Source organism: Cetorhinus maximus, chromosome 13, assembly GCF_964194155.1.
Source record: "Cetorhinus maximus chromosome 13, sCetMax3.hap1.1, whole genome shotgun sequence".
NCBI classification, from domain to species: Eukaryota; Metazoa; Chordata; class Chondrichthyes; order Lamniformes; family Cetorhinidae; genus Cetorhinus; species Cetorhinus maximus.
This window is the reverse complement of record NC_135891.1, coordinates 4,060,438-4,085,805: the sequence shown is the minus strand read 5'-3', so window position 1 is coordinate 4,085,805 and position 25,368 is coordinate 4,060,438. Positions and strand designations below refer to the sequence as shown.

Genomic DNA, 25,368 nt, shown 5'->3' with positions numbered 1-25,368 from the left:
TAGAGGACCCCCTGGCACTATTTTGAGGAATAGTACAGAAGTTATCCCCGGTGTCCTGGTTAATATTTATTCCTCAACCAACATCACTAAGAGCAGTATCTGGTCATTATCACATTACTGTCTGTTGGAGCTTGCTGTGTGCAAATTGGCTGCTGCATTTCCAACGTTACCATGGTGATCACACTTTAAAAGGTATTTCATTGACTGTGACGTGCGTTGGGACATACTGAGGCTGTGAAAGGCGCTATAGAAATACAGGTCTTTTTTTGAATTTCTTTTCTACAAACATGCATTTTTAGCATTAGTTCTTTGACAAAGGGCGCCAGGATGATTATGAGGCCTAGTTTTAACAGTGAGGATGGGTACAGAGGAAGTTATACGCCTTGTATAAAGGGGGAACAGTAGAGCTTCATGCACGTGCAATAAAAGTGTGTGTATGATGGGTCAACAGCCTTGGAGAGCTGCAACCCTCTTAAAGAAAGACACGGGGTGATAAGCTGGTCATCTTTGCTAGAAGGTGAAAGGTCATACACATGGAATCTGGCATTGTTTTGATTCAATTTTAAGTTTCAAAATCCAATAGCAGTGTTGTTTGGGCAAATGGATTCAACATTAATATCCAACCACAATTTACACAAACTCAAGTTGCTGACGCTCCATGATTGGAATTTACATGCTGAAAAAGTATGATGCACCAATGCGGAAGGGACAGAATAACTTGCTTCTTAATGAGATGTTTACTCACCGTTAGCCTGGACACTCCGCGTGGCCCTGGTAGTCCTGGGTCTCCCTGTGAAAGCAATAAAATATAGTCACCACCTTATCGGCCAAGAGCACAACACAACAGTTTGACCACAGGAACCGTGACTCAGTCAAGTTCCACCTTGCTCAAGGGTCATTACTTTCACTTTTGAATCAGAGGTCAAGGGATTCGAGCCCAACTCAAGAGAGTTCAGCTCATAAATCAGGCCGACACTCACAGTGCAGTACTGAGGGAGCACCACACTGGAGGAGGGTCAGTACTGAGGGAGAACCACACTGGTTGAGGGTCAGTACTGAGGGAGCACTGCACTGTTGGATGGTCAGTGCTGAGGGAGCACTGCACTGGTGGAGGGTCAGTACTGAGAGAGCGTTGCATTGTCGGAGGGTCAATACTGAGGGAGCACCGCACAGTCGGAAGGTCAGTGCTGAGGGAGTACTGCACTGTCAGAAGGGCATTACTGAGGGAGCTCTGCAATGGCAGAGGGTCAGGAATGAGGAAGCATTGCACTGGCAGAGGGTCAGCACTGAGGGAGCACCGCACTGGCGGAGGGTCAGTACCGAGGGAGCACCGCACTGGCGGAGGGTCAGTACCAAGGGAGCGCCGGACTGGCAGAGGGTCAGTACCAAGGGAGCGCCGGACTGGCAGAGGGTCAGTGCTGAGGGAGCACCACACCATCGGAGGGTCAGTACTGAGGGAGCACCACACCATCGGAGGGTCAGTACTAGGGGAGCGCTGCAATGGCAGAGTTTCAGAACTGAGAGAGTGCTGTACTGTCAGGAGTGCTGTCTTTCCGATGAGATGGAGAAGGGCAATAGACACAGGGGAACACCATCACCTGGAACTTCCCCTCCAAGACACTCACCATCCTGACTTGGAAATACATCGCCGTTCCTTCACTGTCGCTGGGTCAAAATCCTGGAACTCCCTTCCTAACAGCACTGTGGGTGTACCTACACCACATGGACTGCAGTGGTTCAAGAAGGCAGCTCACCACCACCTTCTCAAGGGCACTTAGGGATGGGCAATAAATGCTGGCCCAGCCAGCGACGTCCATATCCCATAAATGAATAAAAAGATGTTAAACCAAGGCTCTGCCTGCCCCCCTCAGATGGATTGAGAGAATGAATGGTTACAGCACAGAAGGAGGCCGTTCAGCCCATCGTGTCAGTGCTGACTTTCTGCAAGAGCAACTCACCTAGTCCCACTCCCCCAACTTTTCCCCATAACCCTGTAAATTCTTTCTCCTCAGATAATTATCCAATTCTCTTTTGGAAGCTTCAATTGAACATGCCTCCACCATGCTCACAGGCACTGCATTCCAGATCCTAAACATTTGCAATGTAAAAACATATTTCCACATGTCGCCATTGCTTCTTTTGCCAGTTACTCCAAATCGGTGTCCTCGGTTCTCAATATTTCCAACAATGGGAACAGTTTCTCCCTAAATACCCTGTCCAGGCCCCTCATAATTTTGAACACCTCTATCAAGTCTCCTCTCAACCTTATCTGAGGGGAACAGTCTCATCTTCTCCAATCTATCCACGTAAATGAGGCTCCTCATCCCTGGAATCTCTCTCGTGATTCTTTTCTGCGCCCTCTCTAATAAGACTATTCGAAGACGAGCTGGGGCACCACCCTGGTGCCAGGCCTTACTCACTACCTTCAAGGACATAGGTCCAGATTTTACTGGTCTCAACAGGGACAAAATGGAGCTGGGACCAGGAAAAAAAATGGTTGTCAAGCAGGGAAACCAGAATTCCTGCCTGTTTCCACCCTCAGCTATTTTCATAAGGATGGGGCTGCAGCAGCCCTGGAACCTGACCACTCCTATGAAGGAGGAAACCGACAGTGTTGTAGCCTCATTGAGAGCCCACCCCAGGTAACATTTTACTGGAAGTGGCTGGATATTAGCAGCTGGTGGGTTTTACATCAGCTGCATGGAGGCGGGAGTCATAGGTTGGAGGCGAGAAGAGTTCAAAAGGTAAGTGAAATGGTTTTGCCTCCTTTACAGTTCACCTTGCGTTCATTAAAGTGACAATTCTGTGATTGGAAGCTGTAACTACCCTTTTAAATAATATGTTTGCCAGATTGTAACTTCTTCTAACTGGCAAGCTTCAAGTGAAAGATCAGCATTGTAGGTGTGGAAAAGTCTTCAGAGGAGTTAAAAAAAAGTTTATCTACTGGAAGCGCTTGACATTGTTTATACAGCTGCTTTCTAAATTCAGGGAGATTTATGGGCTACTCAATGGCTTCCAACTGTTATAATAGAGCTTGTGAGTTAAAGTGGTGAGGGATTGAGGGTGAGGGGTTGAGGGAGGTAAGGGAGTGAGAAGAGGTGAAGGTGAGGAGTGAGGGTGAGTGGGTGAGGATGAAGGGGGTTTAAAGTGGTCAGACGGTTCAACTGTATAAGAAGAATGAGCCACCGATTGCATTGGGAGACGCAGGTTGAGGCTTTTTAAAAATGGAGGCCTACTAGTCTGCCTGCTCTGGACTCAGCCCACTTCCATTTTGGCAGGCACATCACCTTATGGGCTGGACTCCCAAACAATCCCACCCGCTGGCAGTTTCGAGATGGAGGCGGGATTGCAAAGGCAGGATTAGCTCCCTCCTGATCCCCTTCTCTGACATGAAAATCTGGCCCGTATTATCTAGTTGTTACACTCATTTGCTGCCTGTGGGATCTTGCTGTGCACAAAATGGCTGCCATTTTCACTACAGTAACAACTGTTACTGCATTTCAAAATTACTTAATTAGCTGTAAAGTGCTTTGGGACATCCTGAGGATATGAAAGACGCTATACAAATGCAACATCTTTTCTTCAAATGAGCTCATCCCAGTAAATCAGCATCACTCAGCAAGGTAATGAAAAGACGATTGCAATAAGGCCCCAAATGGTGAAATTGGAATTGGAAACTGCCATTTAGCCCAACAAGCTAACACATTTCACAGGCCAGGTACAATGATGGAAACCTCCAACCATTGAATTATTTATAGGACCTGATTCTCGCCAAGTCATGGAGACTCCGCGGAGCTTTAAAAATGGTGGGTAGGACCCGGATCCGGAAGTACCACCCCCATTTCCAGCAGCTCCTATTTTCGCTGGTAGGGGAAAGGGGGGGGACATGAAGCACGCAGGTATGGATTACGAATTAGATGGGCTATTTAAACACAGCTCACAGGACAAGCAGACCCAATTCTCGCTTCAAGAATGGCCTCAATTTGCAATGTGTGTCCACATTTTTATGGTGGAGAATAAATGCTCTTAAAAGGTGGAGAAGGTAGGCAGAGCTGTCAAACTATTTAAATCCCTGCCTTTAAAAAATGAAAAAGCATGCCTACCTGAGAGTAAAAATAATCTGTTCTCGCTGTTTCAGTAGCTGTTTGTTGACACAACCCTAATGCTATCATTACAGCATTGTTAACGATTGACTGCTTCCACAACCTATCATTACCAGAGTTGGGGGCTTAAGTTTACAGTTTGATTGATAGTTCAAAGAGGTTATTATAGGCCTAACATATCTTGGATGTGTTCCAAATACAAATGATTGTTTTTGTAAGGGATCCAAAGATATTGAACGAAGTGAGAGTAGAAATTGCAGGGGCACTGGCCATAATTTTTCAGTCTTCACTAGACTCAGGGGAGATGTCAGGGCACTGGAGAATTGCAAATATTATGCCCTTGTTCAAAAAAGGTTCTAAGGATAAGCCCAGCAATTACAGACCAGTCAGTTTAACTTTGTTGGTGGACAAGGTTCTAGAAACAATTATTCAGGATAAAACTAGTAATCACATGGAAAAATATGGGTTGATAAGGAAGAGCCAGCATGGATTTCTAAAGGAGAAATCGTGTTTAACTAACTTGCAGGAGTTTTTTGAAGAGGTAACAGAAAAGATCAATGAGGGTAATGCTGTTGATGTGGTGTACATGGAGTTTCAAAAGGCATTTGATACAGTGCCACACAACAGACTTATGAGAAAAGTTATTGCTCATGGAATAAAAGGGACAGTAGCAACGTGGATACAAGATTGGCTGAAAAATAGGAAGTAATGGTCAATGGATATTTTTCAGGTTGGAGGAAGGTTGGTAGTGGAGTTCCCCAGGGGTCGATATTGGGACCCTTGCTTTTCCTGATATATATTAATAATCTAGGTCTTGGTGTGCAGGGGACAATTTCAAAGTTTGCGGATGATACGAAACTTGGGAGTGTTGTAAACTGTGAGAAGGACCGTGTAGAACTTCAAAAGGACATAGACAAATTGGTGGAGTGGGCAGATAGGTGGTAGATGAAGTTCAGTGCAGAGAAGTGTGAGGTGATGCATTTTGGTAGGAAGAACATGGAAAGACAATATAAAAAAAGGGTGAAATTTTGAAGGGGGTGCAGAAAGACCAGGGTGTATATGTGCATAGATCATTGAAGGTGGCAGGACAGGTGGAGAGAGCAGTTAATAAAACATACAGTGTCCTGGGCTTTATTAATAGGGGCATAGAGTACAAGAGCAGGGAGGTTATGCTGAATTTACATAAGACACTCGTTAGACCTCAGCTGGAGCATTGTGTACAGTTCTGGGTGCCACATTATAGGAAGGATGTGAACCCATTGGAGGGAGTGCACAACAGGTTTACAAGAATGGTTCCAGGGATGAGAAATTTCAGGTATGAAGATAGATTGGAGAGATTGGGACTGTTTGCCTTGGATAGAAGGCTAAGAGGAGATGTGATAGAGATGTTCAAAATCATGAGGGGACCAGACAGAGTAGATAGGGAGAAGCTGTTCCTGCTCATAAAAGGATCAAGAACGAGAGGGCACAGATTTAAAGTGATTTGCAAAAGAAGCAAATGTGACGTGGGCATTAGATGATTATTTGAATAGAAACAATGTGCAGGGGTACGGGGAAAAAGGCAGGGCAATGGCACTCGGTCATAATGCTCATTTGGAGAGCTGGTGCAAACACGATGGGCTGAATGGCCTCCTTCTGTGCCGTTAAAATGAAGTATTTGAGGGGATTTAAATGTGTTGAATGGCTTTCATGAATGCGGCTTTTGTGTATATAGTGAAATCTGTAATAGATATTTAGAACTTTAATTTATTTCATCCAGCATGGCTCCTGAGGTCTGCCTATGGTGGATAATGGGTGAGTTGGCATGGAGGGTGTAAGGGCAAAGGGTGATGGGACATGAGTTGGCATGAAGTTCACCTATGGGCTATAAGGGGTCATTGGGGTGGGTGAGGCATGATTTGGCATGAGTTGGTATGGATGGGGCATAGGGAGTGCATGGGGGTGTGAGTGGTGAGGGCTAGAGTGTGTAATATTTAACAGAACAACTGGGACAAAGTCCCAGAGAGCCATGGCGGCCTTTTAACCAGCCCACCTCAGTACTTGGCAGCCCCTGTGGCCCTCTGATCTCCATCTGGATGCCATGGGCCTGACTCCATCCCTCACCCTCCTCCCTAACCTCCGCCCCTGTTGGTCCCCATCCCCCTCCTGCTCATCCCCACCCCATCCCACTCTTCCTCCACCCCCAGCATTTTCCTCACCCCTCCCGCTCCTCCCCTGGCTTTTCCCCACCCAGCTCCAACTTTTTCACCTCCTCAACCCCCCGCAAATGTGCTGCTGGCAATGAGACAGAGTTGATAATTGCATGAAGGTTATATTGTAGCTCTCACTGTAAACATTAGATTGAAACAAACTCTCTCGGTTACTAAATTCTGTCTCTCCGAAATCACAACTCAGTGACAAATGGTTCCCAACATAAATAATTAAAAAGGGATTTACCATGGACCTTCTGCACAAAGTTCATTACAGACTGTGCAAACGACCCAGAGGAGAGGGAATGCTGTTCAAACAATCTCACTGGACTAATTATTCTAGGGCTGGTTTGTGTTAACATTTTAATTAGAGTCAGGCTGAGCACCTACTAAATAAAACTAAAGACACTCTGGTCCTCTTCTCCTTTGCAGCCCCCCTGCCAAAATCTCTTCCAGCCCTCCCCCCGACAACACCGTTTGGTGCAGAGAACATGGTGCATGAACATGAAGAGAGTTTCATCAAAACCTGGAGTTCGACGCAATCATCTTAAAGTGAACTTACCCTATCGCCCGATGTTCCAGCAGCACCCGCTGGACCATTTGGGCCTGGTAAACCCTGTGGAAATAAAAGAGGCCGTTAGTTGGGCTCAACTTAGCATCAGCTGCCCAATTATAGAGGAACAGGAAGAGGCCTTTCAGCCCCTCTAGCCTGTTCTGCCGTCATTTCATTAGATCATGGCTGATCTGTATCTCAGTTGTGTCTGCCCACCATGGTTCCATGATCCTTTAATACCCTTAACCTAACAATAAATCGATCAACCTTAGTTTTCATATGTTCTTTTGACATACCACCCCACCCCACCAACAGCATCCCCCCCTCCCCATCCCCCAGCCAACTCCCCCCGCCATCCCAAGTCTCAGCAAGGGAAAAGAGTTCCAGATTTCCACTTGCCTTTCTATGAAGAACTGCTTCCTGATGTCACCCCCGGACATCCTAGTTCTCATTTTATGATGGTGCCCCCTTGACCTTCAGAATAATAGGTGACAATACATCTGATAAAGATCTGGGTTTATCTCATGGTCTATCCTTATTCCTACACAATGGGCCTTAGCTCTTCACACCAACTTTTCTCAATTTAATAAACAAACAAACAAACAAATTAGGAGCAGGAGTAGGCCACTCGGCCCCTCAAGCCTGCCCTGTCATTCAATGAGATCATGGCTGATCTGGTTGTAACCTCTCGCCCTACCCCCGATAACCTTTCACCCCTCCTTGTTAATAAAGAATCTCTCTAGCTCTGCCTTAAAAATATTCGAAGACTCTGCTCTCGCCGCCTTCTGAGGAAGAGAGTTCCAAAGATTCACGACCCTCTGAGAGAAAAAAATTTCCTCATCTCTGTCTTAAGTGAGTGACCCCTTATTTTTAATCTGTGACCCCTAGTTCTAGATTCTTCCACAAGAGGAAACATCCTCTCCTCAACCACTCTGTCAAGATGCCTCAGGATCTTAAAGGTTTCGATCAAGTCACCTTTACTTTTCTAAACTCCAGTGGATACAAGCCTAACCTGTCCAACCTTTTCTCATAAGACAACCCACCCAATCCTGGTATTAGCCTAGTAAACCTTCTGTGAACTGCTTCTAACACATTCACATCCTTCCTTAAATAAGGAGACCAATACTGTACACAATACTCCACATGTGGTCTCACCAGTGCCCTGTACAACTGAAGCATAATCCCCCTACTTTTGTATTCAATTCCCCTCACAATACACAAAAACATTCTATTAGCTTTCCTAATTACTTGCTGTACCTGCATAGTAACCTTTTGTGATTCATGCACTAGGACACCCAGATCCCTCTGAATCTCAGAGCTCTGCAATCTCCCACAATTTAGATAATAAGCTTCTTTTTTATTCTTCCTGCCAAAATGGACAAAGTGAGTTGAAAATTTTACAAATGTTTTGGGTTCAGATAGGGCATTGGAATTGACACAAACAAAGAAAGAAGGTTCATTGCTGGACACTGATCAAACTAGACTCTGATTCGCTCCATTAGTGTCTAAGAGTCACATGCCAGAGAGGATATTTGACCGTGTTATGGCATCACAGTCAACCCAATCCTCACCTGGTGCACTCAGATGTCCATGGATTGTAAAACAGCCTTTCAACACTCACTAGATTAATGGCCTCAGGTTAAATGTCCCAGGGTTGTTCATGCCTAGGGAATTCCAGCCTCAAAAGGACTCAGTGCCTTGAAAGCTTTTCATGACTGACTGGATTGTCGGTTTGATGTAGCTGAACCAGGAGAACTTAACATAAAAAAACTTTATTGATCTGCCAAGCATTGAATTCAGAATGATTTATTAACACAATTGCATACTGGAAAACAGTAAGGGAGCATAGGAAGGAGGTGTTTTGTGTGTGTGTGTGTGTTTGTGTGTGTGTGTTTGTGTGAGTGTGTGTTTGTGTGTGTGTATGTGTTTGTATGTGTGTGTGTGTTTGTGTGTGTGTGTGTTTGTGTGTGTGTGTGTGTGTTTGTATGTTTGTGTGTGTGTATGTGTGTTTGTGTGTGTGTGTGTGTGTGTTTGTGTGTGTGTTTGTGTGTGTGTGTGTTTCTATGTTTGTGTGTGTGTGTTTGTGTGTGTGTGTGTGTGTGTATGACTTGAGTGTATAATCCAGGCTATGGAGTGCTGCACTGTCAGAAGTGCCGTCTCTCAGATTGCCAAAGCCCCATTTGTCCCCTCAGGTGGACGTAAAAGATCTCGTGGCACTAGTTCAAAGAAGATTGGGTGAATTCTCTCTGGTGCCCTGGCCAATAGTCATTCCTCAACTAACATCACTGTTTGTGGGACCTTGCTGTACAAAAATTAGCTGCCTCTGTTCCCTACAGTGACTACACTTCAAAATTCCTTCAGTGGCTATAAAGTACTTTGGGAGGGGAGTGCTGCACTGTCAAAGGAGCTGGCTTTCAGGTGAGATGTCAAACTGAGGCCCCGTCTGCCTTCTCAGGTGGACATAAGCATCCCACTATTTCAAAGAAGAGCAGGAGAATTATTCCCAGCATCCTGGGGATAATATTTATCCCTCAAACAATATCACTGAAACACATTATTATCTGGTCATTATCTCATTGCTGTTTCTGGGATCTTGCTCTTTCCACATTTCAACAGGACTCCAACATGACCTCCCTACTGGATGAGCATTTGGCACGTCAGAACATTCAAGGCTATGGGCCAATGGTTAGTAAATGGGATTAGGTAGGTAGGTCAGGTGTTTCTCACGTGTCAGTGCAGACTCGATGGGCCAAAGGGCCTCTTCTGCACTGTGATTCTGTGATTCAGAAGTGTTTCATTGGCTGTTTTTTGGCACATCTTGAGATTGTGAAAGGCGTTATGGAGACACAAGTTTTTTTCTTTCTTGATATCTGTATAAGACTTTACTGCTGCTATTGTCTGTCCAACGGGTTAAGGGGACTTCCCTGCAGGACCTCAACCTCAGTTATGAAGATGTTTTTCCCGGAGACAGGTTTATTTCCAGTATTTTCTGCATTTGACACATTCACTGCCAAGTAAAGCTTGTTGCTTTGGATTAATTTCCAGTCTAACCTGAATAAGAAATGTCTGCACTCATTTCATTAATGACTCTTCACAGTCACTGACAGTCAGCAGTATTTGGTCATTAAATAACACACAGTGACTGAACAGCATGCAGACAGACTGAAGCAACAAGTTCCTGCATCACACTCTCTAATTGTTCAATCCCAGATTTCGAAATGTCTTTCCCAATATATTTAATGAGCTGTTTCCCTCTATTATTTTCACTTTAATGTTCTCAGTTAACTTTGTGTAATTCTTGTCAGAGATCAAGGTGTACATGTTATCCCCAGTAACCTGCCACTTCCAGCTAAATGCTTCATTCGCAATGTGCATTCAAGCATAAGAACAAAAGAATCGGGAGCAGGAGTAGGCCACTCGGCCCCTCAAACCTGCTCCATTGTTCAATAAGATCTTGGCTGATCTTCTACCTCGACTCCACCTTCCTGCTGCCTCTCATTTCCCTAGTGTCTAAAAATCTATTGATCGAACAAATTCCTCTGCTTGCTGACCTACATTATCTCCCGGCCAAGCAACATCTTGATTTGAAAATTCCCATTCTTGCTGTCAAATCCCTGCACAGCCTCACCCCTCCCTATCTCTGACAGCAGGATCTATCGATCTCAGATTTAAAAATAATTAATTGAGCTAGCAGTCACTGCTTTTTCTTAGAGGGAGTGCAGCACATTTATCACCCTTTGTGTGGAGAAATGTTTCCCAACGTCTCTCCTCAATGGCCAGCACTGACTTTAAGATTTATGTCCCTTTATCTGAGACTCCCCTGCAGTTTCACTCCCTATCCTATCAATTCTCTCCAGAGCACAAAAACTAGGCTGACACTCCAGCGTAGTACTGAAGGTGTGCTGCACTGTCGGGGATGAGTGAGATGTTGACTAAAAGATCCCGTGGCACAATTCGGAGACAGCAATGGAGTTCTCCTAGTGTTCTGGCTAGTACTTATCCCTAATCCAACATCATTAAAATATTAAAACGGATAGACTAGTAACATTATCACATCCCTGTTTGTGAGATCTTGCTGTGCGCAATTCTCCCAGGCATTGTAACAGTGAGTGTAGTGACGTTAGGTAAAACCCTTCCTACTGCTTTTAGGGGTCACGTGATTGTTCTGATGAATAACCCCTAAACACGGGTAATCTTAGAGGCGAAGCTTTGCTAGTCGTGGACCTGGTTCAAGCGTGTGGCTTCTAAACCAGCTCTGTAATAAAGTTATCTGCTTCCACTAAGAAGCCTGTCCAGTACGTCAAGTTCATTCCAGTGACCAAACTTCAACTGTACTTCATTGGCTTGTGAAGCTCTTGGGGTGTCCTGAGATTGTGAAAGGCAAGACATAAATGCAAGTCTTCCTTTAACGGCCTCTCTTGGAGCTTGCCTTGGCTCAATGGTAGCATTCCAGCCTCGAGTCTGAATGTTGTGGGTTTCCATTGGTAGCTAACTGGAAGCAGAGAGTTGGCATAAATGGGTCTTATTCTGGTTGGCAGGATGTGATGAGTGGTGTGCCACAGGAATCAGTGCAGGGGCCTCAGCTTTTTACTATTTATATAAAGGTCTTGGATGAAGGGATTGACGGTATGGTTGCTAAATTTGCTATCGACACAGAAGTAAATTGTGAAGAGGACATAAGGAGGCTACAAAGGGACTGAGGTTAAGTGAGTGGGCAAAGATCTGGCAAATGGAGTATAATGTGGGTATGTGTGAAATTGTCTATTTTGGCAGGAAGAATAAAAAATAAATATATTATCTAAATGGTGAGAGATTGCAGAGCTCTGAGATTCAGAGGGATCTGGGTGTCCTAGTGCATGAATCACAAAAGGTTAGTATGCAGGTACAGCAGGTAATTAGGAAAGCTAATAGAATGTTATCATTTATTGTGAGGGGAATTGAATACAAAAGCAGGGAGGTTATGCTTCAGTTGTATAGGGCACTGGTGAGACCACATCTGGAGGACTGTGTACAGTACTGGTCTCCTTATTTAAGGAAAGATGTGAATGTGTTAGAAGCAGTTCAGAGAAGGTTTACCAGACAAATACCAGGAATGGGTGGGTTGTCTTATGAGGAAAGGTTGGATAGGCTAGGTTTGTATTCACTGGAATTTAGAAGAGTAAGAGACAACTTGATCGAAACCTTTAAGACCCTGTAGAGTCTTGACAGGGTAGATGTGGAGAGGGTGTTTCCTCTTGTGGAAGAATCTAGAACTAAGAGGTCGCTCATTTATGACAGAGGTGAGGAAAAATATTTTCTCTCAGAGGCTCATGAGTCTTTGGAACTCTCTTCCTCAAAAGGCAGTGGAAACAGAGTCTTTGAATATTTTTAAGACAGAGCTAAGTAGATTCTTGATTAACAAGGGTGTGAAAGGTTATTGGGGGTCGGCAGGAATGTGGGTTTGAGGCATAATCAGATCAACCATGATCTTACTGAATGGCTGAGTAGGCTCGAGTGACCAAGTGGCCCACTCCTGCTCCTAATTCATATGTTCGCATGTAACTCCAGTGGGAATTCTGGGTTGATATCCAGAGGGATACTAATGCCTACTTACATTGGAAGCAGATCAGAGAAGGTTCACTAGGCTGATTCCTGGAATGAAGGGGTTTGTCTTATGAGGAAAGGTTGGGCTTATGCTCATTGGAATTTAGAAGAATGAGAGATGATCTCATTGAGACATATAAGATTCTGAGGGGAATTGACAGGGTAGATACTGAGAGGATGTTTTCACTGGTGGGAAAATCTGGAACTTGAGGGCATAGTTTCAGAATAAGGGGGTCTCCCTTATTTAAAATGGAGATGAGGAGGAATTTCTTCCCCTAGAGTATTGTGAATCTTTATAATTCTCTACCCTAGAGAGTGATGAAGGCTGGGTCATTGAATATTTTCAAGGCAGAGTAGGACAGATTTTTGATCGACAAGGGAGTCAAGGGTTATGGGGAACAGGCAGGAAAGTGGAGATGAAGCCATGATTAGATCAACCATGATCTTATTGAATAGAGGAGCAGGCTTGAGGGGCTGAATGGCCTGCTCCTGCTCCTATTTCTTATGTTTCTGATGTTCAGTGGGAGCTGCATAGAGACGCCAAGACCATGGCATCCAGCAGGTCCTCCTGATAAAGTAGAAGAGCAGTTGAGAAACCAGCTAATGACCTGTCTACATAAAAATAGTCTTTATTATAAAAAGACCCGGAGCACAATCTGCTGGATGTTCAGCAGTGGAAGGAAGTGGCTGTGGTGCTAAGCATGGAATAGAGGGAGAAAAATAAGGACATCCCTTCCTTAACCAACTTGACCTTTCACTTCATTATCTTGCAGTGAGATTTGAGACATGTACAACTGTTATTGGCCATACCCAATATCCCAACATGGATTCCACCAGCTGTAAAATGCCTCTTCTCATTTTAATGTTGACGCTCAGGTTTAGAAGGTCCCACCTTCACCACAAAGTGTTTTGGGGAAACAAGAAGCTTGTCCTAGTAAGCGACGTGATACAAATCAGAGAGATTGCAGTGCAGGAGGCCATTTGGCCTATCGCTATGCATCCTAGTTAGCTCCGGAGCCAGCAGTGTGTGGCCTATTCTCACTAGCAGGGCACCATATCACAGAGGTGATGTTGCTGGACTAGTCCAGGGACAGGGCTTCTAATGCTAGCTCATGACCTTAAATTGAGTTAATTAAATCTAACTAATCTGGAATAAAATAAAATACAACTCCTTACTTTCAGTAATGGTGACCTTTATTTAACGGAGGTGATGGGGTTCTTGCCCACCAGCCGGTGACAGCCCTGCATAATTGCCTCTTTTAGAGAAGGCCTGCTGCATTTATTGCCACCAGGCACTTAAATGGGCAACAATGGGCCTTTCCCCAGGATCAAGGGCCCTGGGGGCAGAAGTCCCACCTGCCCGAGTGCAGTCAGTGCCCGAGTACAGTCAGTGAATCTATTGAATGGTAGCGCCACTGAGGAGGTGGTGGCTGCTGCTGGTAGGACACCCACCCATGGCCCAGGATTGCTGAGGGAGCCACCCAGGCCACAAGTGGTGGGGGAGGGGGTGGGGGGGGGGTGGTGGAGGGGTAGGTTGTGGGGTAGGATCGCAGTGGCGATAGAGGGTGGAGTTCAGCACCAAGAGCATTGGGTTAGCTCTCAGTGGCCCCTGCTACCCAATGTCAAATCCCTCAATCAGGCACTGAGCGCCTTTGAATGATGGACTGCAGCCCAGAACTCACAAGCAACCCCGCACGGGTTTCCTTGTTGTGCTCTCCACATGAGGAGCTCCCCTGCCTGTTGCTGGGTTAATACCAGCAGCAGTGGGATGAGGCCCTTAAATAGGTATTAATTGCCCACTTAAGGGCCATAATTGGCAGGGGGAGCAGGAAAGTCACCCATGAGCCTTCCCACCACAGACTTGATCAGGGCAGTGGAGGAGGATGGCAGGATTCCACTTGTCACCCTCCGCCTGATAAATGCCCTGGGGGAGCGTTTTAAATTTGCCCCATGAACTGCTGGATTATTGGTTCACCAATACCCCTTATGAAAGGAAATCTGTTATCCTTAACTGGTTTGGGCTCTATGTGACTCCAGACCCACAGCAATGCCCTCTGAAATGGCCGAGCAAGTCACTCAGTTGTATTCAAGAAGGCAGTTCACCACCATTTTCTCAGGGGCAATTAGGGATGAGCAATAACGGCCTTGCCAGCTATGACCACAGCCCGTGAATTAATTGAAAAAAATCTTCCCCACCCTTTTACTGTATCCTTTCGTATTTTTTCCAACCCAAATACTTTCCCAACTCCTTTCAAATGATGTTAATGATTTCAATATTAAGGTGTTTTCTGTTCTAGTAAGTATGTGAAAAAAAACTGTTTCTTAATTTTCCCTCCAATCTTCCATGGATAATCCTCAGTCTCTGTTACTAACTCTGTCACTGTACTAACTGTTGCTAGTAACCCTTGTTACTAATTCACTAATGAGCGGTAACAATCCGTCTCTATTTGCCCTTTCACAGAATTTTGGAAACTTCTATTAAATTGCTTCTTATTCTCTGTTCCAGAAAAAAGGGCAGGAATTTTTCAAGCCTATTCTTATTACTGTTCTTATTGAAATTCTGGTGACTCTGCATTGCATCTTTTTTTAAAACCAATAATTGTCCAATCATGAGAAACGCACACAATGCACCAGCCGGCTATTCAATAAGATCATGGCTGATTTAATTATGGCCTCATCTCCACTTTCCTTCCCATTTGGACCAGTGCTGCCTTGTTTTAGGTTTAATGTTCCATATATAAAACTCAGATTCCCTCTTGAAAGATCTGTATCTATTCTTTGATCTTCACCCTGATTAGAGAACTCATCCTTTCACTGTTCTTTCTCCTAAAACATGTTACTTTAGTTGCTTTGTAATACAGAACGTAAATATGGCTGGAAGGAGAGACATGTTGTCGAAACTTTTCATCCTGCACCCATCAGGACAAATGCAAGAATGCCAAATTTCAAACGAGCACAACAATATATACTAGGGGAGAAAAGGGTGCTGATTGGTTGGCAAGTCGACTGTGATTGGCCGAGACGTTGCCAATGAGAAAGCAATGGGGACCCATTCTCGACAAATAAAATAAATATGTTCAAGCCTTGAGGCCTTTTTGATATTATTTCAGGGTTTTTTTCCAGTGAGCTGCACTCTACCCACTGTACTAACCTGATCAACAATCTCCCCCACATTTCCTCAGTGTCCTATGCTCCCTATCATTAATGTTATGCTTCCATCCCAATCATTTACATGAACAGAAAAGAGATCGAGCAGCAGATACTTACCACCCATCACCAACAGCCACACTCCACCAATCCAAAGATCATCACCTTATTTTAACCCTTTGCTTTCTGGCCCCTATCGAGCTCGATTTAACACAGTCCATCGCAGCAGGGACCCTGAATTGCAGGAGAGGCACTGCGTCAGTCTCCCAGCAAGGGGGAGAACATCCTCTCATTAAGTTGGAGGGCGGGTGTGACTGATGCGGGATTCCCGCCTGTCAGCAGCGGGATGTCAATTAGGCTCATTAATGAGCCAATCGACACTCATTATCTCTGACCCTGCCCCAATTTAGTGGTGCCTCAGGGATTTATTAGGAACCGCACGGCTTTCCCAGACCCTTGGAAGGCAACCTTATCAGCTTTTCCAGCAGCCTCCCCGGGGTGGGAGAGGGGCGCCCTCATTATCAGGCACAGTGGGAGGGGCTGCCGAAAGCCAGTCCAACCCCCCGCTCTTACCTCCAACTCAATTGCTATCCCCTTTCCAGTGATCCCCCCCACCCCGCCCCCCCCACCCCCTCCAGCTCAGCCTCACTTACCTTTGGCCTGGGGTCCCACGATGTTCATTAGCAAGGATGCATTTATTGCCCCTCCCTAGTTGCCCTGAAAAGGTGGTGGAGGGTTTTCCCCCTTGAACTGGCGGCGACACATCTGCATGTCTTGCCAGGGTGCATGAGAGGGAGCTCCGAGCCGACCACATTCGTGTGGGACTGAAGTCACATGCAAGCCTAGCCTGGTTAAGGATGGCAGGTTTGCTCCCCTGATGGACATTTGTGAACATGTGGGGTTCACAGGTCAATCTGCCGGAAGTTTGTGGGTTTAAGCCCCATTCCCGAGATTTGAGCACAAAATCCAGGCTGACACTACAGTGCTGTACGGAGAGAATGCTGCATGGTTGGAGGTGCCGTGTTTTGGGTGAGCCGTGAACCCAAGGCGTGTGTGTGCCGGCCCACGGCACACTTTGGTAAAGATCAGGGGGTTCCTTCCAGCGTTATATCCTTCACCCAACACCACGTAAAACAAAACAATCCAATCACTATTTTGGGGATCTTGCTGTATGCAAAGTAGCTGCCAAGTTGTCACTGTTTGCAACAGTGACTACACTTTTCATACACCTCCTTGGCTGTGTAAGGGCTTTAGGATATTTGGAGGACATCAACACTGAACGCAGGTCCACTCATTTATCCTTTGGAGATGGCTTGGAAATCATAAGAAAGGCAAAACCTGTGAAAGTTTACTCACGTCTACTCCCGGAAGTCCCGCGAGGCCGGGGGGTCCTGGATTCCCAGGATCTCCTGGTTCACCTGGCACACCCTGAATAAAAGCAAAATAAAAACCTCATGAATCTCAGCTCCCCGTGGAGAAGCTGACTATAGTGCCGCGCACATCTCAGTGGGACATTACTCCGAATGTTAATAATTAATCGAACAAACTTACCACTGGGCCTGGCAAGCCTGGTGGCCCGGGCTCACCCTGTGTTCAAAATAAAGGAAACAAGCATTAGCTACAGTTAAAATAGTTCATTATCCCCTACAATGACAGATAATGAATATCAAGAGCAATTTTTATTCCCGGGAATGGCATAGACTATACAACACAGAAAGTGGCCATTCGGCCCAACAACTCTGTTATACTAAGAGAAAAAAACAAAAAGCTACTGCGGATGCTGGAAATCCAAAACAAAAACAGAATTACCTGGAAAAACTCAGCAGGTCTGGCAGCATCGGCGGAGAAGAAAAGAGTTGACGTTTCGAGTCCTCATGACTCTGTTCTACTGTTTATTCTCCACACAACTCTCCTCCTTTCCCATCTACCGCATCTCAGCCTTTCAGTATATCTTTCTATTTCCCTTTTGTCTCATCTATTCATCTAGTTTCCTTCTGAAAGCATCTAAATTATTTGTCTCAACCACTTCCTGTGGTAGTTAGTTCCACATTCTAACCAGTCTCTGGGTAAAGAGATTTCTCCTTATTTTCCAATTGGATCGATTAGTATTTTTGTAAAATAGAATGGAGACCTTTTAACGAGGATCTACACATTTGCTTATGCTTTGGATGTTAGGGATTCTCAGCTCAGCTCCCTGGAAATGTGCCTCTCCCTATAATGATCCCGCTATTGCTGTTGATATTTAATCCCAGTGGCCGAGGCCATTTTCACAGAAAGGGCCGTGGAAATCTGGAACACCCTCTCTTAAAAAGATACTGGAGGCTGGTGGGTCAACTGAAGCTTTCATGACTGAGATCGATAGGTGGAGAGGTTTAGGGAGGGAACTCCAGAACATAGGGCCCAGACAGCTGAAGGCGCGGCCACCAATAGTGAAGTGGTTAAAATCAGGAATGCTCCAAGAGGACAGAATTGAAGGAATGCAGAGATCGTGGAAGCTTTGAACAGATTACAGAGACAGGTAGGGGACGAGACCATGGAGGCATTTGAAAACAAGGATGTGAATTTTAAAATGAGGACGCTGCTTGACCGGGAGCCAGTGTAAGTCAGAAGCACAGGGGTGACAGGGGAACAGGACTTGAAGTGAGTTAGGATACGGGCATAAAGAAATTTCCCAAGTTCAGACATTGGGAAGTTGTGGGTGGATGGGGAAGGGGGGTAGGGGAGGTGGTGGAGTGTAGTCTTCAATTTTTCTGTGTTTGATTATGGCCGTCTGTTCACTATTGATGTTCACTGCGCTTGATTTGTCGAGCCTGGGCGTTGACTCGGAAAAGCAAACAAACTGTAGAAAGAGCTGGAAGTCTGAACTGAAGCATGGAGCAGACATTTTAAAACACTGCAAATAAAGTTCTTACACAAAAGATACACTGGCCATTTATAACACAACACTGACTCTCTGCCCTCTCAATAGGCGTTGGGGAAAGGAAAAGGAAGCAATAACAGAGTGGGGGGGTTTCAGGTGAAGGGAGATTTAGAAATGCAAAGAGAAAGGTCAAGGCATCAAAACAGCATAGCAATGTGGGTAAAGACAAGCACAGTAAGTCAGGAAGGGGCAGAGGGTTTAACAAAATCTGTACATCGGTGAATAAGGACATTGCAGGGGATAGAGGTAAAAAACTAAAATTAAATGTTCTTCATTTGAATATGTGGAGCATCCATAATAAGATAGATGAACTAATGGCACCAATAGGGATAAATGATTTAGGTTTGATTGTTATCACAGAGACATGGTTACAAGGTGACCAAGAGTGGGAAATAAATATTCAGGGTACACAATATTGCGGGAAGATAGACAGAATGGCAAAGGAGGAGGGGTAATCCTGACAGTAAAAGATGACATAAGGACATTAGTGAGGAAGGACCTGGCCTCAGAAGATGATGAAGTAGAATCAGTATGGGTGGAAATTAGGAATAGCAAGAGTCAGAAAACACTGGTGGGAGTAGTTTATAGGCCCCCTAACAGTAGTTATACTGTTAGACGCAGCATTGAACAATAAATTATTGGAGCTTGTAACAAAGAAAATGTAATGATTGTGGGGGACTTTAGTCTGGGTCAATCAAATTAGGAAGAGTGGTCTAGAAGGTGAGTTTGTGCAATGTTTTCATGACAGTTTCTTGGAGCAATAAGTTGTGGAACTGAATAGAGATAAAGCTATCTTTGATCTAGTATCGTGTAATGAAGCAGGGTTAATTAGTAATGTTATGGTAAAAGATCCTCTGGGAAATAGTGATCATAATACTATTGAATTCCATGTTAAGTTTGAAAGTGACATAATCAAATCACAAACAAGAATCTTGAACTTAAACAAAGCCAATTACATAAATACAAGGGAAGAGCTGGCTAAGGTTAATTGGGTAAATAGACTAAAAGGTACGGAGGTAAATGAACAGTGGGAAACATTTAGAGAACCAATCCAAAATCTTCAACAAAAGTACATCCCATTGACAAACAAAAACTCAGTGAGAAAGGCCCATCCCTGGCTCACTCAGGAAGTTAAGGATAGTATTAGATTAAAAGAAGAGTCTGACAATGTTGTAAAAAAAACAATAACAAGTCTGAGGATTGGGAGTGTTTTAGAAACTAGCAGAGGGCCACGAGAAAGTTGATAAAAAAGGAAAAAATAGAATGAGAATAAACTAGCCAGGAATATAAAAGCAGATTGTAAGAGCTTTTATAAGTATATAAAAAGGAAGAGAGTAGCTAAAGTAAACGTTGGCCCCTTAGAAGCAGAGACAGGAGAAATTATCATGGGAAACGAGGAAATGGCAGAGACATTAGACAAATATTTTATGTCTGTCTTCACAGTAGAAAACACAAGTTTCATACCAGAAACAGACAGTAACCTAGGGGCTAAAAAAAGTGAGGAAATTATTGAAATTACTATCATCAAAGAAAATATATTGGAAAACTTTAGGGACTAAAATCCGACAAATCCTCGGGACCTGACGGCATCCAGCCTAGGGTTCTAAAAGAGATAGCTGCAGGGGTAGTGGATGTGCTGCCTATGATTTTCCAAAATTCCTTAGATTCAGCAACGGTCCCATTAGATGGGAAGTTGGCAAATGTTACGCCATTTTTCAAGAAAGAAGTGAGAGAGAAAACAGGGAACTACAGGCCAGTTAGCCTAACATCAATTGTTGGGAAGATACTGGGGAATCTATTATTAAGGAAGTCTTAACAATGCACCTAGAAAAGCATAGCACGATTAGAACAAGTCAACACAGTTTTACTAAAGGGAAATGCTGTTTGACAAATTTAGTAGAGCTTTTTGAAGATGTAACTAGTAGGGTAGATTAAAGGGTAATAGTAGATGTAGTGTACCTGGATTTCCAAAAGGCATCTGATAAGGTGCCACACAAAAGGTTAATAGGCAAGATAAGGGCTCATTGAGTTAAGGGTAATATATTAGCATGGATAGAGGATTGTTTAATGGACAGAAAGCAGAGACTGGGCATAAACGGCTTTTTCAGGTTGGCAGGCAGTGAATAGTGGAGTGCTGCAAGGATTAGTGCTGGGGTCTCAGCTATTTATAATCTATATTAATGACTTAGATCAGGGCTGGGGAACCTTTTTCTTCTCAGGGGCCACTCACACAGACAAAATCAATCGTGGGCCACACGTAAAAACCAACTTCATTTTTTTTTAGAGAGAATACAGAAATATTCAACTCACCCACTGCTTTAATGCGATGGCTGAGTTTGCTTTATCTTAATGAGTAGCACAGCTTTGGTGTCTCAATCACAGCACTTCTGAAATTCAGCTCAACTTTTTGCTTGCTTCCCTTTCCCATTCTCTCTCTCTCTCTCTCTCCTCTCCCACTTTGTCTGTGTCAATCCCTCTATCCGTTCCCACTCTGTCTGTCTCTCTCTCCTTTCCCACTCTGTCTCTCTCTCTCTGTCTTCTTTTTCTTTCCCACTCTGTCTCTCTCTCTCTCTCCGTCTTCTTCTCCTTTCCCATTCAGCCTCACCCCCAAACCAGCCCAGGGCAGTTACTCAGCCCAAGGCTCTGGCCAACTCCCAGTCTGAGGCTGCACCTGGGCCTGGAGCCTGGGCCTCTTACTCAGTCTGCAGGGGCTGAGCCTCTGTCCTGGGACACCAATGGAGCTGGGGAGGGGGTGAGTCGACGAAGGGGCTGGGTGTTCTGCTCCCTTTCTCCCCCGCCTCGGGTTACTCGCACTTCACCACCCGATCGGCAGTGAGCAGCTTCCTGTCCCCACCCTGCGCTCCTGCTCCTGGATCTCGGGCCTCGCACTCTCCCCACAGCCTGGGCCTTGGGTGACTGTGGCCAAGGTTCAGGCATCAGAACATGGCAGCAGCTAGCCTAGAGTGGGCCGAATGAAAAAGTGCAATGAGATGGATCCAGCCCCCGGGTTGGGGGTTCCCCACCCCCAACTTATATGAAGAGACAGCGAGTAATGTATCTAAGTTTGTTGATGATACTAAGCTCAGTGTCTCCAATATTTCGTGGCCCGTCCAACCTTACAGTTGGCGGACGGGCAAATCGGCCAGGCGGACTTTGCATTTTTCATAAAACGTCATCTGAGGGTGGGATGAGGTTTCTGTTATTAAATGAAAGAAAAAGAAAAATCCATGGCCAGCATTTTTATCAGGTAAAACTGATTGTGATGCTTTCACATTTTTTTTCCTGACTTAAAGAACTTTATTTAAAGCTTTTCAGGTTTTCAGCTCTCTGCCTACAAGGAGATTTCTGGAGTTGCTTGCCCACACCTGCGCTGAGGTCAGTGCCCTCCCTCTTCCCACTCCTATCCCGGCAGCGCCGAGCTGTTCAGCACGCGTTAAATTGGCCATTGATTGGCCAGCCGGCGTTCAATCGCGGTTGGGGGCCTATCGCGGTCAGCGATCCATTGCCTGGCTGGCCAATCGATCGCAACCGTCCGCCAACCTAAAAATTCATCCCCAGAGTTTAGAAAAATGAGACGCGATCTCACTGAAACCTACATAATTCTGAAGGGGTTGGACAGGGTGGATGCTGAGAGATTGTTTCCATTGGTCGGGGAATCTAAAACACCGGGGGCGCAGTCTCAGGATAAGGGGCTGATCATGTAGGACTGAGATGAGAACTTCACACAAAGGTTTGTAAATCTTTGGAATTCTCCACCCCAGAGGGTGGTGGATGCTCCAATGTTGAATATATTTAAGGCTGGGATAGACAGATTTTTGGTCTCTCAGGGAATTAAGGGATATGGGGAGCGGGCAGGAAAATGGAGTTGAAGGCCAAGATCAGCCATGATCGTTTTGAATGGCAGAGCAGGCTCGATGGGCTGTGTGGTCTCCTCCTGCTCCCATTGTTTGCGTTCTTGTGAATCAAAGTACGTTACAACCAAGAAGTGCTGTTGTAATGTAGGAAGCACAGTGGCCAATTGTGCACAGCAAGCTCCCACAAAGAGTAATATAATAACCAGGTAAACTGTTTTAGTGATATTGGTTTCAGAGATAAATATTGGCTCTTCAGATATTGCCCTTTGGATAAGGTGATAGAATAGATAGAAAACTCCTACTGCGAGCAATGCCTTGGGCCAGCTAGTCACTTTTTCATTTCCATAGAAACCAATACAGGAAGTACAAATGCTGCCATATTCCCATTTACAATTAATTGACCACAATTAATCAGAGTTCCATGTTTAAGATGGTAGCAGGACCTCGGTAATACCCAGAGGACTTCTGTCCCATTTCCTACTCAGGGCAATAACAGGCAATCTTAAAAATATATTTAATTTTAATGGGGATTTTATTGGCAACTTTCCCCCTCTTCTTCCTTTTATTTAATTGGTGATATCTCAACACCAAAGAGATGGATGAGCTCAGAGCCCACGCCCAGGGCACCCGCAGCGCCCCCTGCAGCTCACAGGTGTAGGAGACAGCCAGGCTGGGACTTCAACTGGTGGGTCACAAACCTCTAGGTGCCTTCCTGAACTCTGTAAGTTGGAAACATAGGAACTGGAGGAAGCCATTCAGCCCCTTGAGCCAGTTCTATCATTCCATTAGATCGTGGTTAAGCTGTACCCACCTTGGTTCCATAACACCTAACGCCCTTCCCTAACAAAAATCCATCAATCTCAGTTTTGAAATTTTCAATTGACCCCCAGCCTCAACAGCTTTTTTGGGGCAGTGATCCACATTTCTACTACTCTGTGTGAAGCAACTCGGCCTTACACCACCCCTGAACAGCCTAGCTCTAATTTTAAGGTTATGCTCACTTGTCTCGAACTCACCAACTAGAGGAGACAGTATCTACCCTGTCAAATACTCCAATCACCTTAAACACCTCAATGGGATCGCCCCCTAAACCTTCAACACCTGAGGGAATACAAGCCTGACCTAAAGTCTTCATAATTTGACCCTGTTAGTTCTGGTATCATTCGAATGAAACTGTACTTCCTCTAAGGCCAACATATCCTACCTGGGGTGCAGTGCCTGTCCACAAGATGCACTGCCACAACTCACTAATGTTCCTTCAACAGCACCTTCCAAACTAGCGACCACTACCATCTAGAAGGACAAGGGCAGCAGACACATGGGAACACCACCACCTGCAAGTTCCCCTCCAAGTCACTCACCATCCTGACTTGGAAATATATCGTCGTTCCTTCACTGTCGCTGGGTCAAAATCCTGGAACTCCCTCCCTAACAGCACTGTGGGTGTACCTACACCACATGGACTGCAGCGGTTCAAGAAGGCAGCTCACCACCACCTTCTCAAGGATATTTAGGGATGGGCAATAAATGCTGACCCAGCCAGCGACACCCAACCTTCCATGAATAAATAATAAAAACTGAACGCAGTACTCTAGAACTTTATAGAACTCTCATATAACTTCCAACCCTTTGTGTTCCAGCTCTCCTGAAATAAACATCAACATTCCATTAGCCTTTTAAATTATTTTGAGTTTGAGTACATTTCTCCATGACAGGGATTGTTAGTGTGCAGGTTCCCATCATTACACCGGCTCTTATTTCACAATGGCTGTATTTATATTAATTATCTAAAGTTATAAATCTATTAGCTAGACATTTATTTTTGACAGTCAGATTATAGCCTTGTTAATATGTGGCTAAACAGAAGACAAATCAGCTAAAAGCTGTGCTGGATTTTCTTTACTTGAGTTTTATAAAATCCAATATCAGGGTGTGGGCATCACTGTCTAGGGCAGCATTTATTGCCCAGCCCTAATTGCCCTTGAGAAGGCAGTGGTGAGTTGCCTTGTTCAACCGCTACACTCCATGGGCTGAATTTTCCCCCAGTGAGGAGGTTGTGCCGGGATGTGTGGGAGCGAGCGTGAACCCGATCGGCGCCCTCGATTGGGTCTGCGCCGCCATTTTATGTGGGCAGGCCTTACGCATAACGCATACCCGGAAGCGCTGTGCGCTCCCTGTGTGGGCGGCGGGGGGGATTCCCTGAGTCGGAGCCTGCGCTCTTTCACGTGTGCGCGCGAACGAGTGCCGAAAACTCCCTGAGGCACGGAGGTGAGATCAGGGAGAGCAGTTTAAATTCTGGAATATTTAATAAAGGCGAGAAAAATTTTTAAGGACACGTCACCTCGAGTGAAACTGTCACATGAACTGGGACATGTCAATTAATTTTTTCAAAATTTTTTATTTAAATAACACTACATGAAACCTCATCCCGCCCGTGGATGAGGTTTCATGAAAAATGTGAAGGCCGCCTGGGCTCTTCGCCTGCCCCCCCAAACTTACGGGCAACATTCTTAACTACTTTAATTACTTTGTTAATGGCCTTAATAGGCCTTTGACAGTTCATCGGATACACAGCTGATGCGGCTGTGTGCCTGCCGAACTGACAATCTAAATGACGTGCGGTGATGTTGGGACGCACGCCCGACATCACCGCGCGTCATTTCACGCGCTGGCGAGCAGGCCCCGCCCCCGGTTAACCGGCAGGAAAATTCTTCCCCACGCTGTGCAGGTACACTTCAGTGTTGTTAGGGGGGGAGCTGGACTTTGACCCAATGACAGTGAAGGCACGACAATATATTTCCAAGTCAGCATGGTGTGTGGCTTGGAGGGGAACTTCCAGTTCGTGACGTCACCATGCAGCTGACGCCTTTGTTCTTCTAGGTAGTGGATGGTGTGGGTTTGGAAGGTACTGTCAAAGGAGGTTTGGAGAGTTGCTTCAATACATCTTGTAGATGGTACACACTGCTGCCACTCTCTGTCGGTGGTGGAGGGAGTGATTGTTTAAGGTGGCGGATGGGTT

General features: G+C 45.2%; 1 protein-coding gene across 1 annotated transcript in view; it reads right to left on the bottom strand.

Annotated features, from left to right (window-relative positions):
- col9a3 (collagen, type IX, alpha 3) overlaps positions 1-25,368 on the bottom strand; it is a 149,684-nt gene that overhangs the window by 108,085 nt on the left and 16,231 nt on the right. The window contains exons 3-6 of the mRNA XM_078554812.1: positions 17,127-17,162; positions 16,932-17,003; positions 6,855-6,908; positions 746-790 (exon numbers count right to left, since the gene is read on the bottom strand). Of these exons, the coding sequence (XP_078410938.1) occupies positions 746-790; positions 6,855-6,908; positions 16,932-17,003; positions 17,127-17,162 (207 nt within the window). The remainder of the gene's footprint in view (positions 1-745; positions 791-6,854; positions 6,909-16,931; positions 17,004-17,126; positions 17,163-25,368) is intronic.